The sequence below is a fragment of the Mastigoproctus giganteus genome, chromosome 3 (genome assembly GCF_048544385.1).
Source record: "Mastigoproctus giganteus isolate SK-2022 chromosome 3, ASM4854438v1, whole genome shotgun sequence".
NCBI classification, from domain to species: domain Eukaryota; kingdom Metazoa; phylum Arthropoda; class Arachnida; order Uropygi; family Thelyphonidae; genus Mastigoproctus; species Mastigoproctus giganteus.
Window position 1 is genome coordinate 183104450 of NC_143577.1, and position 18642 is coordinate 183123091.

General features: G+C 35.5%; 1 protein-coding gene across 2 annotated transcripts in view; it reads right to left on the minus strand.

Moving 5' to 3' along the window:
- Nucleotides 1-18642, minus strand: part of spri (Src homology 2 domain-containing protein sprint) — a 560442-nt gene that overhangs the window by 98269 nt on the left and 443531 nt on the right. For both annotated transcript variants that reach the window (XM_090369518.1, XM_090369519.1), the window contains one exon: nucleotides 10540-10612. In XM_090369518.1, coding sequence (XP_090225644.1) covers nucleotides 10540-10612 — 73 coding nt within the window. The remainder of the gene's footprint in view (nucleotides 1-10539; nucleotides 10613-18642) is intronic.

Below are 18642 nucleotides of genomic sequence, written 5' to 3' on the forward strand. Positions count from 1 at the left end.
GTGGTTAAGGGTTAAGGCCACATCTTGAGAACATCAACAGTTCCACATACTTACTAAAATGGTACTTCCACTCTGGAAGCATCATTTTAGTATGTGGATCTGTTTGAATGGGTGCAGAGAAAAGAAACAAGATAAATGAGTGGAATAAATGGGTACCCTTAACAAGAAAGACTTCAGTTCTATAAATTTCAGTGCCTGGAAACTAGACACCTCCAAGGAAACCTGATTGAAGTGTTTAAGACCTTAAATGGAGTGAGTAAATTAAATGCAGATGGCATCCTCTTAAGTCCTGCTCAGACACCACACATAAAGGGAATATAAATTTAAATTGAAAATGGATAGCTACAGGATGGATTTCAAAAATTTTTTTTTTTTTTTTGTTAGAATTTCATTGTTAAGAAGCTTCCATCTGGTGTTGTAGAAGTGGATAGTTTGTATAAATTTAAGATAGCATTAGACAAATAAGAGGAATGAACATATGAGGTGGATGGTGTATATATATATATATATATATATAAAGACACAATATGGCCCTAGCAGCCTATGTGTCGTTAAACACAACAACAACAATATATATATATATATATATATTTTTTTTTTTTTTTTTTTTGGTTGATGCTGTAAAAAAGTATTTTATCTACCAATTCCCCATCTCACCACAAACCACAGAGCATTGGAATACAAAACATCCATGGGACAGAACATTTTGATATCAAAATTTGCCAAAGGTCTATGCTAAAGCAAAAAAAAAAAAAAAAAAGCCCAAGCAGAAAATTTTCCAAAGATCACATCACGCCCTCTAATGAAAAATTTAATCAGAAATGGGACCAACAGAATGGACAATTTATGTAAAAGTACATTAAATTATATTAAATTAAATGTATTATATATATATAGTAAAAAAGTTAAAAAAATAAACCTAACATAAAAATGTACCCAGACATTCTAAAATAACCAATAGCAGGGAAGGTGCTATTGAATATCAAGTTTCCTGTAGAAAAATCAAGATTTTCTTCTGGGGGCACTTTGGAAAAAAAAACAATTGGTGCAGGCCTCAAAACCTACCAACGTTATTATCATTAGCAGTAGCAGCAGTACTGGGAAATGATGAAAGAAAGCAAGCTTATACAGAATCACCTCCCCACCACTACCACAAAAAAAAAAAAAAAAAAAAAAACACACCACTCACCTCATCTGTCCATCTTGTTTAATAATATGTCTAATTCTTCCTTGAATTTATTCAAACTACACCAGATGGAAGTTTGTTCCCAACAATCAATCACTTCGGGCTGAAAGAAAATCTACACACATCTATCCACAGCCTTCCTTTTTTAATTTAAAATTATATACCTTGTGTATGGTCCAAGAAAGAGTTAGAATACCATCATCAAATTTACTGAATCCAATTTAAAGCCTGAAACATTTCAATCAGGTCTACTTTCAAGGAGACCTTAGTATTTAATGATGGTGGTATTCCAACTCTCTCTTGGAACGAACACACACATACTGAGGTAATAGCCCATTGAAAGTTTCAACTAAAGATAAACTTTTTCTCCAAGAAAGGTTACTGAAATAACTTAAGACATGAGTAATGAACACAAAGTTGTTACCAGTGAGCCAGTTTTGTCTCTACTATGGCCTGACTGAAAGTGTGAGAATCACATATGCGAATGTACACAGAACAGAAGATTCCACATAACTGTTTCAGATTGTGGTGCCTTGTAGTTTCCTGATAAGATGAGGTCCCAGAAGATAAAATGCTTCCCCCATTATATTTTAATTATAATCAATCATTTGGGGCAACAAGGGGCAAAAGTAGATTATGTTCTAGATTTTGGTTTTGGGTTTTTTTTTTTTTTTTTAGGAGCATTAGCAACTAAGGCCATATTGCTCTGGGGATATGCAGTGGTCATTCCCTGACCTTTCCGCATCCTCTGTATTAGGTGGGCACAGGCTCGAACCTGGTCTAATCAAGAAACGTGTGCTACGCACTGCTGCTCCTGCCCATCTGGCTACGGAGGCGCCCCTTATGTTGTAGAGCAGCTATCATCTTTTAAGGGTACAAAAGGTGATATTGTTGTACACATTGGCACTAATGATATTAAGAGCAGATCTCAGGATTTACTTAACAAGTACAGCATAATGCTGGGAAAAAGTTGCGAGTTAGGAGTTAATTTGAAAGTGTCTGCAATTCTGCCCAGACATGAAAGGAAGGAGTACATGTTGAGAGCCCTGTCAATCAATTTGGGCCTGAAGAGAATGTGCAAGGCTTGTGATACAGGATTTTCCTCAGCATGGCCCGTGCTTGTCAACAAGAGAAGCCTGTTTTTACAGGGATGGGATACATTTAAATAGAAGGGGGTGCAGGAATATTTGCTGATGCTATCAAAGCAGGGATAGGTGGGCCAGAAAATTGCTAGGCTGGGGGAGATATACAGAGTATAGATAAACTAGAACCGCAGGTAGAAGTAAAGGTAATTCCTGCACTGCTTCTAATGGAAAAGATGGCAACCTGAAAAGCACGGTGTCGGTGATTTCAGGACTGGCTATGGATCATTATGGAACAAATACATACATGGGCTGTGTGTGTGGATAACTAAGAGTAAGTACCTGTGCATGTATAGTTGCATATTATTATTATTATTAGCCATATGGTGCAAGGAAGATTGAGGCTTATGCTGCACCAGCCAAAAAAAATTTATGAGTTACCCTGAGAGAGAGAGAGAGAGAGAGAGAGAGAGAGAGAGAGAAAGTCAGAAGTAGAAGGGAATCCCTAAGAAAGAGAAGAATGATGATATCCAGCTCAAGACCCTGGGTGTGCCAAGCCCATAACTCACCAGATATGAGCCTCTGGGGTACACTAATGCTAGGAGCACTGTAAATAAATTTGATGAATTTGAAGTACTGATTAAGTCATCAAATGCAGACATTGTTTGGGAGAGCAGAGACATGGTGTCACTCAGAAATAAGTGATGCTGAATTTGAATATGTGGGGTACAATGTATACAGGAAGGACAGAAGGGATTATGCTCTTAGTTAAGAAGCATATTAAATCCAATGTCGATTGGATGCAGTACATCCAGTCAACATGAGTGACCAGTGCAATGTTGAGTCAGTTTGGTGTGATGTAAGCACTGGGAAAACAAAACTGGGAGTAAGATTGTGTTATAGACCTAATGACTGTGATGTGTATACCAAACAGCTATACAGAGAAATAGATCAGGCTAGTAAATCAGAATGTCTTATAATGTGGGATTTTAACTTTCCAGATGCTAACTAGAATTTGTGCATTGGTCACTCACACGCTAGCAAAACTTTTATGGATTTCTTGGATGACTGTTTTCTACAGCAGCATGTTACAGAGGCAACAAGAAGAAGCAATACTCCCGATTTTGTTATCAGCAGTGATTCTTTTTAAATTAAGAAACTGCAGGTGAAAGACCCACTTGGTGGCAGCAATCACACACAGCATGTACTAAAGTGGAATTTAATTAAAGACATAACTACTATCAAGGGTAAAGGGAAAGGCTTTTGTAAGGGTAACTACAGTGGTCTCAGACAGTTTAAATTCTATACAGTGAGGCCAACTGATGACATTACCAACAGAAAATTCTAAATGGGAAGTAATCACAAAAGCTACTAGGTTTTTCATACCAACAAAGAAATATTGTTCAAGACTTAGACCTACACGGATGTCAGATGAACTATTGAGATACACGGCAGAAAAGAATAAGTGTGGGGGACACACAAATTATCAGGTGATACATACGCCTATGGTAGATATAAATTAATCTATAATCAAGTTACAAAGGAAGTTGGGAAAGCTAAGACAGATGAGAAGTCTCTGCAAAGAATAAGCAGCAAAGACTTCTATGCTTATATTAACAGTAGAACGAAGGTGTTGAATTACATTGAGCCACTTGATGTCAACTGGATAACTGTGAATGACCCTGCTCAATTTGCTGACAACGTGAATAGGTATTTTGCATCTACATTCACATATGAGGAAGTCTTTAGGGGAGGGGATGCCAGAAGTTTATCAAATAGCAACAGGAAGCTAAATGACTTTGTGATAACTGTAAAGAAAGTGGAGGAGAAATGGTTGAAGCTTAACATAAAAAAGCACCCGGGATGGATGAGATCTATCCAATTATATTAAGGGATGCAAAAATAAAGGTAGGCAAACCCTTAGCCATAATTATCAGAGCATCCTTGGATTCGGGGGAGGTTCCTATGGAATGGAGATGTACAAATCTATCCCCAATTCACAAAGGGGGATCAAAAAAGTGACATGAGTAATCACAGACCTGTTAGCTTAACATTTGTTCCAGGGAAAATAATGGAGTCACTGGTTAAAGAAGTAATGCAGGACCATCTGTACATGAATTGCAATTATACTGCAGTCACAGCATGGGTTTATTATGGGGAGATCATATCTGGCCAAATCGATTGGATACTATTATGCAGTGATAAAGGAGCTAGATGCAAAAAATAATACTGATATCATATACTAGGATTTCAGGAAGACTTTTAATACTGTTGCACATAAAAGACTGCAGTATAAACTGGAGCAGTGTGGCATTAAGGGAAAGTTACTGCTATGGATAAAGGGATAAGTGGAAGACAGAGAGAGATTATCAACGGGCACTGGATTTCATGGAATAATGTTATTAGTGGAGTACCCCAGGGTTCGGTGCTGGGCACATTGTTGTTTTCAATATTTATTCATGATACTGATGAAGGTGTATCAGGATTAATGTCTAGTTTGCAGATGATACAAAGGTTGGCAGGATGGTTATTGACAGTCATCAGGGTGAGCTACTGCAACAAGATCTAGGAAAATTGGGTTGATGGGTTGGGAAATGGCAATTAAAGTTTAACATTAATAAATGTAAGGTACTGCATACAAGTAGTAGTAATCACAGAGTAACTGTTGGTGCTACACCCAGGTTAGTGGAAAATGAAAAAGACCTGGGGATAATTGTGCAGACACGTATGAAATTCTCAGAGCAATGCAGACATGTTGTGAGGATAGCTCATGGGGGGTTTTGTCAATGATATACAGAAACTGCTAGCAGGGATAAGGAGGTGATTATCCCTTTGTAAGAGGCCATATTTAGGTCACATTTTTAGCATTGCATAGAGGTCAGGAGGCCTCACTTTAGGAAAGATGTGGATCTGCTTTAATGGAGCAGAGAAGGGCAATCAGGTTGGTGAAGGAAACAAAAGGTTGCTCACACCTAGAAAGAGCTTAAGTTCTGCAAATTGCAGTGTCTGGAGACCAGGCACCTGTGAGATGATCTGACTGAGGTGTTTAAGGCTTTAAATGGATTGAGTAAGCTGAATGTGAATGCATTCTTCCACTTGCTGAGACTACATACATGAGGTTGAATAAATTTAAGTTGAGGAAGGATGGTTGCAGGATAGATATGCAGAAGTTTGCCTTCAGCCAGCTGATTGTTGGAACAGTCTTCCATCTGTTGTTGTGGAAGTGGATGGTTTGAACAAATTCAAGAAGGTCTAGACAAATTCTTGGAGGGTACGGATGGGTGAAGTGTGTGTTTTTTTTGGCTGATGGCATGAATATATATGCTTGCTTTCTTGCATCATTTTCCACCACTACTACTATTTACCTTTTGGAAGTTTAGCTCACAATTCCAAAAAAGCTTTAAATCGCATATGGCAAACAAGAAGGTCATTTGAGCAAGCCACACATATTTCCACGTGATTTCAAAAATCATTTCTTTCTATTTCAACCAAGCCCACTTTTATGTGAGCAGATTGTAATTTCTACATATTTGTTTCCTTTGCTTGGAAATTTCATTCTGGGTGAACAAATCATCCAGAATGCAAATTCCTGTATTCTTTCATTCACTAGTAAACAATTTGGGAAAGCAAGTCTGTAATGATATTGATGTCTCTTTGATTAAGCAACCTAAGAAATAACAAAATCTCAGGTATAGTGTCACAATTAAGTCAGTTAGAAACCTCCATATAAACTGTGCCATTTCATCTTGGTTGCATTGCTTCAAAATTGCATACCTCTGCTATAACCAACTTTCCAGTGAGCTGACCTCTAATATACAGTGATTCCGGTTATTTAGGCCACCAGTTAATCAGGGCAGCCATTTATTGGGACAAATCTTAAAGCAGATTTATCCAAATAAACAGAACTCAATTGAGAAAACAGCCAGGGTTTACTTCGCTTAATTGGGACAACATGCCATTAATTAGGGATAGGAGACTGCAGCACTCGAGATTAATCATACGATTGTCTCCGACCATACTACATTGTCCAGTCGTATTTCTGGAGGTCACAACCATTAAACAATTAGCAGTTTCTGATTTATCGTGCTTTTCTGTTAGTGCAATCTATTATGTATAAACGGATAGTAAACTCTATCTTATTGAATTTGTGATAATATCGACACCTGGAATTCTGTGGGTGTTTATGTTATTATGGTGAAATGTGTTTACACTTCCATGAAATCTTCAATCATATAAAAAATAAATTTTCAGAATCTCCTCTTCATTCCTATTTTTTAAGCTTTGCAACTTGTTACTCCGTTCTCACTCGCACGTATCATGTTACTTTCAATTTGTGTGTTTACCATGTTCTTTGTTATTGATTGCTTATCTTTTTTACTGTTTTAAATTTTAATCCCCACCCACAAATGTTAGTGAACAGAAATATCAACTAGTTAGTATGTACATATTACAGTACGTATTAATTAAGCTATGCACATAAGCGTAAATTTATTTTTATTTTGCTAACCTGGGCAAAATATTCTTCCGATTTTCATATTTTTAATTGGTAAAGTAATAAAGTGTAAATTTGTACTTAATATATCTTTACTTTTATAGCCTGTGGATAATATTCTTCCTAATTTCACTAATTACAATCGCTGTTTAATAGAATTAAAATTCAATTCACAAAAGTGATCACAATGACTGGAGCTTACTGCATACTGTATAGTGAACGGTATTTTAATATGGTGAGTCCATCGTAATATGATTTGATCGTACAGAAAATCAATCGTAAAGCTGTATTTTTAACTATTTATGTAAAACTTCGCATAATTGGGGCAGCTGCTTAATCGGGCCAAAATGCACTAGTCCCGATGTGTCACAAATAACTGGAATCTACTGTATTTTAGAAACTGCAAAACAGTCATTCATTGTCCATTGCTGTTGTATTTTGAAGAGTATAGTGTGTCTCAGATATTGTACGTTTTTATGGTGACTGAAAATGCAGAAAGTATTATTATACTGTACAAAGCTGAGATCATGCAGCAAATGATGCACTGTTCACAATAATAGGTAACTTGTTGTCCTCAGCAAGAAATTCACAGTAGGGCATTCACAAAAAAAAAAAAAAGGAGGTATGGACTTTTCTATATATATTGCTAATTTTATGAAATCATAAAATTAGCTTTAGATTATAGTCAATTATAATGCTAGTTCATTTTGGCAGTTTTGCCTTTGCTCTTGAATCCTTTCCTCACTGTATGCTGAAGCTCGAGATGTGCTAGCAAATTCGCCTGCTAATTTAACGATTTCATGAACTTGCTTCTCAGAGCAGAGTTCTATTAATTTTCTGTAAACATTCATTCATTATGGTTTTCTTCAATTGACTGTATAGCTACTTCCCTCACGTACTTTTTCTTCAATAAGAACAGGATGTCATTATACTAACTTTTCTTTCAAACTAAAAATAATCTTGATGAAAACAAACACAGAACACTGCGGTCAGCAGCTGACTGGCCAGGGGTGCTGGGCACTGAGTTCCTACATCTGGGCATAGTCAAGGCTCCATCCAATTTGCAACTGTGGGAAGCAACACATTTCAGGATCACTATGGTATGCTTTTAATACCTCAGTGAGCCCATATAATGACAAATCCAGGCTATTCTGAGAGCTAGAGGAGGACCTACTCACTAATAAGTGTCTGCTCCATGTAAATCTTTAAAATGTTTATCACATACAACTCTCAGTAACTGACTTTCTCCAAGGCAATGTGAGTAAGTAAAAATACTATAGAATCTGTTGCCATTATCAAATGCATGTATAAACTTTTTCCTGTCAGAACTATACTTTTTCCATAACTTCCAATTGAGGAAGCACTTTTCTATTTAAATTTTTGCCTGATCTGTCAGTATACGTTATAGACAGACATGCTGACAGAAAACCTGATTTGTCCATATGTGTGGTACATGCACTGTGAGTTTCAATGTCTTGGTTTTCTTTTGGACACAAATATTTGCTAATCTATCAAACACAGTGTTTTGTAATTTACATGTCATTTTTTCTATAATTATAATTTGGCTGCTTTACGTTAAGTGTCTCAAATTTCATCAATTCAATAATGTCAACACGTGCTTTATTTTTTGTGTGACTGCATTCAAGATTTCTTTGACTAGTGCTGTGGCATTTGTTTTCTTCATTTTATTTCCAAATATAAGGGGGAAAAAATAATATTTTAGCTTTTCTTCTGAGAGCAGTTACTGTAGCTGGCAGATAACAGGTTGAAGCAGAACTCTCTCTCTTAGTGACTCAAGCTATGAGCCAAAAGATATTTCCAATTTAGTGGATAACACTACATCAAATAACAATGAAGATGAATTTAGCAACCAAAAAATTTTGTGCTGTAAATAAAATATATGTAAATGATTTCAATCAGATTGCAAATAGAAGAATTTCAAACATATTGCATCTATATTCTGAGTGGCTGCCATTTTGTTTCAAGATGGTAGATCAAAATAGAAATAATCCCATTAGTGTGTACTCTCATCTGGGTGGTGATGGGAGGGGAGAGGTTATGAGTGGGATAAATTTGGTTTCAATCACACTATAAACAGAAATATTATTAGAGTGAGAATACAACCATACACACACATGACAATCTTGTACAACCAGTTTTTGGAAAACAGACAAAAAAAAAAAAAGAGGTTCTGAAACGTTTTCTTGGGGGGGAAAAAATGATAATAACTGGTTAAGGAACTAGCAACTGGAATATTACATTCCATGTACACCCACATGACAATCTCATAAGCCAACCAGTTTTTGGAAAGTAGACTGAAAATATAAGCAAGAGGTACTGAAACATTTTCTTGAAAATAACGTTGACTGTTAGTTAAGGAACCAACAGTATCTGCAACAGCAACTGGAATATTATGTTATACCAAAATTTAAAGAAAAAGGCTCTGCTTGCATAGCATCCAAATCAGCTAAGGATCAACAAAAGATGGTTTTTGTCTCTGCCAATGGGATATTTTGTGAACACACTGTTACAAAGAACACAGATTGATGGAGACAAAGATAATTCTCTATCAATCAGGAAATTCTCTTAACACAGAATTCTCCCAATCTCTAGAAACAATAAAGTAATGGACCTTACAGATCTAAGAGCTGGACAAAGCTATTTAAAAATTCTTCACTAATTGTGCATATAAACATCAGGTTCAGATGAGAAAACCTCCGGTTCTTGGTCAACATATTTATGACAGCTTTAGAAGAACAGATACTAGATAATCCTCCCCACCCCCTGAAAAATGTCGTACTGGAGCTGATAAGTTGGTGACGTGATTGCAATTTGGCCCTATAGACAACAAGAACTCCATAATTTTAATATATTTATCAATAGCCTTAACCCAGAATGCCCTTCAAAACTGAAAATTAATAGGATAAAACTTTGCATTTTTAGATTTAAATTTAAAAACAAGGACAACTCATTGTTAAACCAAGGCATAGATAAAACCAACAGACACAGAAAAGATTAAAACAAGTATTTTAAAAGGACTCATTTTGGGAGCATGTCACCTCTGTAAAGGTCAGGCCTTCCAGAATGAAATAAATTTCTCTTGTTTTTTTTTTTTTTTCTGACAGTGTAACAGTACAATTACAAGCAAGCAGTTTGCCCTAGTATTCTAGTATTAACTTTATTAAATATCATTCAGCAAATTTGTTTGGATTAAGATTAAATTAAAGAATAAAAATAAAAATTAATAATTTATGTAAAAATATAATAAAAATATTAATAGGTAAACCATATTGTATTTTTAATTCTGCAGTCAGTGAAGAAATGGAGAGAAAAAATAATACCCATTAAACATGTTTTTAGACCTGTTAGCAATAAACAGATTCTAAAATTTATACAGGTGTATAAGTGTTTCCATTTTCAAGTAGTTAAAGCCAATTTGTACAGTATTCCATTCAAATATTATATGATTGGCATAAATCAATCTGACTTATACTTTTGCAGTCTGTTTGAAAAGCATAACAAAATGTGACTGAATCACAAAAAAAAAAACTTAATCCTTACAGTAAAACACTGCAAGAGACATTTTCTGAAAATTTTATGAATGAATCATTCTAGTTGGCAAGTATTCACATACGCAAATTTGACAACCTGCTTCATCAGTTTGCACAAAAATTCCCAAAATCAACCAATTCACTGAATTTATTCGAAATTTTATTTCTCTTTCAAGATGTCTTAAACAAAGTGCAGATGATCTATATCTTAAAAGTTATTTTACTCACCTAAAAATATACTGACGTATTGTTTCTCCAACTATAGTGCTTTTATTTCTCAAAGCAACAACTCTCTGTGCAGCTAAATAAAAATAACAAAAAGTTATTCATTGTAGGGGCACTTTTATCTTATTGATTACTATTAAACAAAAGCCATATACGAAAATAAAAAAATAAAATATAATACAACAAAATACAATACAATCATTAAAATTATCAACACTGTTCTGCACTTCCATATAGTCCAATACAAATCTCATTTGAATCAACCTCAAGATCTTCAGCATTTAAAGCTCATTCAGGTTCCTCTTTTTATGGAGCAGTTCCATTTACCATATTATGTGTCTGGATTGCGGGATGTGTTATGTTGGTGGGAATGCCAGGAGATTAAAAGATCATGTCTCAGAGCATGAGGTGGCTCTCTGCACTTCTAACTTTGAAAGCTCTGCTGTTGCTGAACATTACTGGGTCAAGCAGCATAACCTTGATCCCAGTGCAACACTCGTCTATTCAACTGATTACTGCCAGTGCTCATAGCTTTAGGCACTCCACATAGCTGTAACAATACTATGAATTATAATAGGGGAGTTCACACACAACCTATTATGGAGTCTGCCATACTACAGCGCGATGAGCACTGGTGCTTCTTACACATGCGTAATACTGCGTTACTGGAGTTGTGATTTATGATCATGCCCAGTCGTCTTCTGTTATTTTATCCATAGTATGAATCAGAGCTGTAATACTCAATATGTTCTACGTTGATAATAATATTAGTAAATTAATAAGAGGAGTTTACCTCAATATAGTACGTGGAACACTTCCGTATGATGCCCTCCAGAAATTAAAACGGAAAAAACGAAAAAATCGACAACTTACCGGTACATTAAAGTAAAATATATTTTACTTTAATGTACCGGTAAGTTGTCGATTTTTTCGTTTAAGAGGTAAACTCCTCTTATTAATTTACTAATGTTATTTTATCCAACGTGTGTGTGTGTGTGTGTGTGTGTGTGTGTGTGTGTGTGTGTGTGTGTGTGTGTGTGTGTGTGTGTGTGTGTGTGTGTGTGTGTGTGTGTGTGAGTGATCCAATTACTCCAAAAATTAAATAGTGATAGAAATTAATAAAAAGAAACTATTAAAAATAAATAAGCAAATATCCTATTTTAATTTAGCTTATATATATATATTCAGTACACAATACACGAACTAGCTGATGAAGGGACACCTCACCCTGAAAGCTATTTTATTGCTTTTAACTGATATATATTTTAATACTTTTATTTTTTTATCTGTTTTAGTACTTTATGTATATATCTATTTATTTATTTATTTTAATAAAATTAACTTAAACCATTCTTTCAGTTGTTACTAGAAATTACATAGAAATTTATTACTTTTTTTCAATTGAAATATCTTATTCGAATTATTTTTTGTAAATATTGGCTTAATTCATTGTGTTAGTATAATGCTCAAAGTTTCGTGCAATTAATTCCTCCAACAACTTAAATTTGGCTTAAATTTGGTTAAATTTATCAACATTTTTCTGAAAATTTAAATATAATTAATAAAACTTTTTTTTTCCCCATTAAAACCAATGAGTATTTTTATTGGCCAAAAAAAACATTTACAAAATTTCAATTATTATTAAAAATATGAAGATATAAAATTAATAAGCATTGCAATCTTTTGGTAAATGGTTAAGCATTAGTACACTCCAAGCACAATTCAAAAAAAATTTAATATGTTTTCAAATATTAAAGTTAAAATGTGACCTGTCAGGCTATGTAATACCACCCTTGTTCCAAAATGGGGTAATACTACTGTCAGGTTAATACAATGAACACTTTAAATTCGGGTACAATTAAGGATTGAGAGGTGCCAAATTTTAAAAATTTTCTGGATTTTAGAGAGGATTTTAGAAAAGGAATATTTCAACAAATAATAAGCACATACAGCTGAACTTATGTCTTAATCCTTCTGGTTGCATAAACAGATAAATAGACAAGGTAGTCAATATATATATGTGTGCACAGACATAAGTTCAGTTGTATGGGCACATATACTGACTATCTTGTCTATTTATCTGTTTATGCAGCCAGAAGGATTTATATTACACAGATAATGCAATAGTCTCAATTTTCATGGCTTAAAACTTGCCTCTGTACTGCATTGCCTGGTATTCGCCTATTTTTAACAGATACTCTTAAGACCAATTTCATATACTGAACGGTAGCTCACATCAAATAACTTCTTTACAACTGTAAAGAAGTTTGATATGAGCTGTTTTGTTTGTGTGCTGTTACTAGATGCTAACTGATATTTGACGAGGGCCAGATTAGTACTTAAACAGGCTGTCATAGTGGGCTCATCTTTTAAAAAGTGACCAACTAAGCTTTTTACTAGCAATCTGTTTGAAAGCAATGCAATACCAGGGCAACCCACTGCAAAGGCAAGTTTGTTCTGTTATGACAATTAAACACAAATGCAATCATTCATACAAAGTTTCCAAATTGTGAAATGCTGTTGTATGTGTGTGTGTGTTTTTGTAAAATGTGCCAGATTTTGAAGTATTGCAGATTCTGAAATGCAATTTTAGAGGGTTTATTGTAATAATATTTGATTGGTGAAACCAAGTTTTTGTCATGATTCCCAGCCATATTAGACTTTTTAGGAGTGGAGGAAAAATTCAGTCAAAACTAAATTGGAACTAACATAATAAACAGCTACACAGGAGACAAAAAATTTAGTACATTGACATTCCAAGAATTATAATACAAAGTCTCAATCTCCTAAATGACTGGTCAGCCATTCCGATGAATTTTGTTGTTTTTTTTTTTTTCTTATAAAAATGAATAAATAAAGATTATTTTTGGCTAAAAAGCAAACACAGAAGAAGTTTATCTCGCTTTTCAATCTCCATATGATACCACAAAGTAACAAAGCTTAATTAGAATAAATAAAATGTTTCAACATTCAATGCTATGGGTTTCAGAAAGATGACTGTTATAAGCTTTTTTCAATAAACAAATGCTACAGCATATTAATACAGTGGACCCCCGCTTTACGATATTAATCCATTCCAGAGACAACATTGTATCATGAAAATATTGTAATGTAAACCCAATAACACTACTTTTTGGTAATTCGTTCCAAGACCTTGGAAGTTGAAATTTTCGCTATATAACTATAGCTGTTTATCTCTCTAAAAGGTGATTTTTATAATGGAAATTGTATGTATTGATTAAAAAAAAAAAATTTTTAAACTAATATATTGGTTAGAGCACAATATAAGAAATCATTTCAATTAAAGGATGCAAAACAAAACACACGGCCAATGCATTTACAATGGTTGCTATTAGGTGAGAGGAAGGACCATGTGCTCCAATCACACAATCTTAAGCCAAGCCCATCATTAAAAGTGAAATAAATTAGGCACCTCTTAACATGGTTACTGGTCAGTAGAATCAGCTGCTTTGCAGAATCAAATTTTAGGAAACCAATTCAAACCAATGCACTACACTTTAATCGTTATATATGTTCTGTTATAAGAATCAATTTTGAATGCCTTAGTGATATTTATGGGGGTCACGACCATAAAACAATTTGCAGTTTCCGGTTTACTTGGCTTTTATGTTAGTGCAATCTCTTATAAACAGGTAGTAAACTCGATCTTATTGCATTTGAAATAATACCGATAACTGGAATTCTGTGGGGTTTTACGTCATTACGATGAAATGTGTTTGCCCTTCCAAGGAAAAATACCCGTTTGCCCTTCCAAGGAAGGGCAAACGGGTATTTTTCATCTATATTCACACATGAAGAACTTTTTTAGGGATGGGGATGCCAGAAATTAGACAAATTCTGGGAGGGAAAGGGGGCTGAACAATTTGTGATAATTGAGGGAAAAGTGGAGGAGAAATTGTTGAAGCTAAACATAAAAAATACACCTGGGGCAGATAGGATCTCTCCAGTTTTATTAAAGGAGGCAGCAAACAAGGCAAGCACACCTTTAGCCATGATTATGAGATCATCCCTGAATTCAAGGTAGGTTAGGTCCTTATGAACTGGAAATGTTCAAATGTACTCCCAATTCAAAAAGGGAGAGTAATTATAGACCCATTAGCTTGATTTCTTTTCCAGGGAAAATAAAGGAGACACTGGTCAAAGAAGTAATGCAGTATGATGTAAACTGGAATGCAGTATACTGCAGTCACAGCATGGATTTGTTAAGGGGTAATCTTGTCGAACCAATCCGATTAGATACTGTGACATAATAGCAAAAGAAACTGGAAACAAAAAATAATTCTGATCATGGGCATCGGCAGCATGGTGCAAATGCGCAGATTTGGATTTTGAAGTAGAGGCAACCTCCGTATAACATGGTACTTCTACAAAACGGTTTCGCTCTTAACATGATTGATAAATTGCGGCAATCCTCGCACAACACGGTACTTCTACAAGGTTTCGCTCTAACACTGTTTGACAATTGCTGGAAATCTCGCATAACACGGTATTTTTGATTGGTTGGTTGGTTGATATGATGTTTAATGGCACAAGGGCTGCTAAGGCCATACTGTGCCTGATTCTATTCGGTAGTGCCATTACCAGTTAAAATCTGTAAAATAATCCCGTCTGCTTTAAGAAATAAAAGAACTCAGCTAGATTTGCATTGTCTCCAATCAGATGTGATAATGTCAAAGGTTCTTGCAGATGTGAAAGCGATTTGAAAATTTTGTTTCGATAATTATTATAATGATTGCAATTTATTAGAATATGTTTCGCCGTAAGTGTAGTCTGACAAAATGTACAAATAGGGGGATCTTCCCCCTTGAGAAGATAAATATGGGTTAGATATGTATGCCCAATATGCGTCCTAGCCAGGATCACCTCCTCTTGCCTATTTGATCGCATGCTTGAGGGCCACAACTTAGGTTCCTGTTTAAATTGAAGCAGTTTATTGCCGTACTGAGCCTGCCAGACTTGCAACCATTGATCTTCACACACGTTTTTTATGACTGATTTGTAGTCTGTGTATGGCACTTGGTAGTTAGAAGATCTTACATTGATTGGATGTTTAGCAGCTTGATCTGCGTATTCATTTCCTTTGATGCCTACATGTCCTGGTATCTAACAGAAACTGACTGATTGGTTTACAGCTTGTAACGCAATAATCTGTGATCTGATTTGCTTCAAGACGGGGTGGATTGGTTTGGATGGATTTTTCAACGATTTTATTGCGCTCAGAGAATCAGAGTAGATCATAATTCGCTTCCTGGACAGATTAGTCACGTGATCCAGAGCTATTTTAAATCGCCCACAGTTCAGCAGAATAGACACTACATTCCTTTGGAAGGGACACAGAAGTAGAAAAGATAGAAGAAACTGCCGGTGCGCCCACTGTCGTACTTGTTTTCGAGCCATCGGTATATATTTGAAAACACTGAGAATTTTCTGCAACATGTGCAGCATGGAGTTTCCTGATGGTAAGGTCTGCTGCTTGCTTTTTCCCCCATTGTTGGAATGAGAAGTCAAAGACCGGTGTATAATCAGACCACGGAGGGTCGTGATTGCTCATTTCCTGGAAGACATTACCCATGTCTAGATTCCAACATTGTGATAACTGTAGCAACCTTATCCCAATAGGCTTGTTTTTGTTAGGTTTGTTTTGATAAAATGTGGTCCATTGGGGCTCAAATAAGTATGGCGAGATAGGATGAAAAGGAAGACTCCGTATTTTTGCTGCATAGTTGAGGATCAACATTTTCCTCCGAAGATGGAGTGGAGGTTTGTGTGCATCTATATATAGACTCTGTATAGGGGATGTTCTGAATGCTCCTAAAGCAGTTCTTAGGGCACTGTGATGGATAGTGTCTAGCCGAGTTAGTGCACTTTTCCTGGCAGAGTCATAGATTGGAGCTCCGTAATCCAAACGAGATCGAATTAATACCCGATAAAGCCAAAGCAGAGTGTCCCCCATGTCAGCACCCCATGTCAATGAAGAGAGTACTCGGAGGATATTTAATTTTTTCAAGCAAATGGTTCTCAGATATGTGATGTGTTGTAAGAAGTTTAATTTATTGTCCAGGATTAGGCCAAGAAATCTGATACTATTGGAAAGAGGTATGGTGAAATTTTTAAGATGTAGTTCAGGCTCAGGGTGGATCTTACGTTTTTTACAGAAATGAATACAGTTAGATTTTTGTGGTGATAAGCAGTAGCCATTGTGAGACATCCACAGCTCAATTTTGTTAATTGAGATTTGAAGCTGTCTCTCAATAGAATTCATAGTTTTTCCTTGGCACGAAATCATGAGGTCATCTGCATAACGATATAATTCTACTGTGCTTGGAATATCATGGATGATATTGTTTATTCTTATTAAAAACAATGTAGGACTCAAGATAGATCCTTGAGGGACCCCCCTCCTCCTGTATATGAATTCTAGAAAGAACATTTAAATGACTAACCTGAAAGGTTCTGCCCTGGAGAAAGCTCTGAATAAACAAAGGAAGCCTGCTTCGTAGATCAAAGGTGTAAAGATCCCGAAGAATAGTGAAACGCCATGTTGTATCAAAGGCCTTTTCTGAATCGAAACTTACCATAACGAGGTGGTCATTTCTGACAAAAGCGTTTCTGATGTTTGATTCTGCTTTGGTCATCATATCTAATGCAGATCTATTTTGCCGAAAGCCATACTGATTTTTATGCAAGATGTTATGTGTCTCAAGAAACCAGGTGAGGCGCTTAAGAACCATTTTTTCCAGTGTTTTCCCCAAACAACTAGTTAAGGAAATTGGACGATAATTTCCTGGATTAGGGATGGCTAATACAAGTGAATGTTTCCAAGAGCACGGATAAACATCTTCCTCAAAAATTCTGTTAAAAAATATTAAAAGAATTTGTAAAGCAGTATCATACAAGTGTTTTAGCATAATATAAAATATACCATCAGGTCCAGCTGCCCTATTGGGTGATCTATTAAGAGCATCCGTTAACTCAGATATAGTAAAAGGCTGATTATATGGAAGAGACAGACCGGTATTGAAATTTAACTTAAACCTTTCTGCTACCACTTTAATTTGTTGGAATGAAGTGTCATATGAATTTGCTGCTGAAATTTTTGCAAAGGCTTTAGCAAAAGCATTTGCAATGTCTTTGGGGGAAGACAGTTCCTGTCCATTACAGATCAATATTGGAGAGGATGACAATGGATATTTGCCATTCAGATGTTGGATTTTCCTCCAGATTAATCTAGTATCGGTGTTTTTGGTGATAGTGGAAGCTAACTGAATCCAAGGATCTTTTTTGGCTTTCCTTCTTATTTGTCGTGCTTTAGCATTTAGTTTCTTGTAATTTATAAGGTTAATAATAGTGGGATGCTTGCGGAAAATATTCCAAGCTTTGTTCTTTTCTTTTTTTGCTTTATTACATTCATCATTCCACCAGTAGTTTTTGCACCTGCGTGGATGAGTCGACGACTGAGGAATAGCTTTGTCAGCTGCTGCTAGTATCCGTTTAGTAATATGGTCATTAGCTTCATCTATTGACTGGTTCAGAATGAAGTTTTTATCTAAAACTGTACTTAAGGAAAAATTTTTCCCAGTTTGCCTTTGTAAATTTCCATCTTCTGCGAGTTTCCGGATAGGTGGTGGGGTAGTTTAGAATTTACAAGTAATTGGAAGATGATCACTATTATGGGGATTATCCAATACCGCCCAATGTATACTTGGGTACAGAGCGGGGGAGCAGATAGACAGATCTATGGCTGAAGTATTTCCTGAGGGAAAATGAACATGAGTATGTGCACCGGTGTTCAGCAAAGTTAAATTTTGTTTGTCCAGTAATGTTTCTATTAGCTGCTCTCTTTTATCCATATGGAGACTTCCCCATAACGGGTGGTGTCCATTAAAGTCACCCATCAAACAAAAAGGAGGTGGCATCTGGGCAAGGAGCTCATCAAAGTCACAGAGTGTATACGTTTGGTTTGGTAGAAGATAAATAGAAACAAGAGATAAAGATATTCCAATTTCTATTCTTACAGCAACAACTTCTAAATTAGTTTTTAAGGGGGTTTGTCTGGACGGATTAGTAACGGATACCAAAACCGCT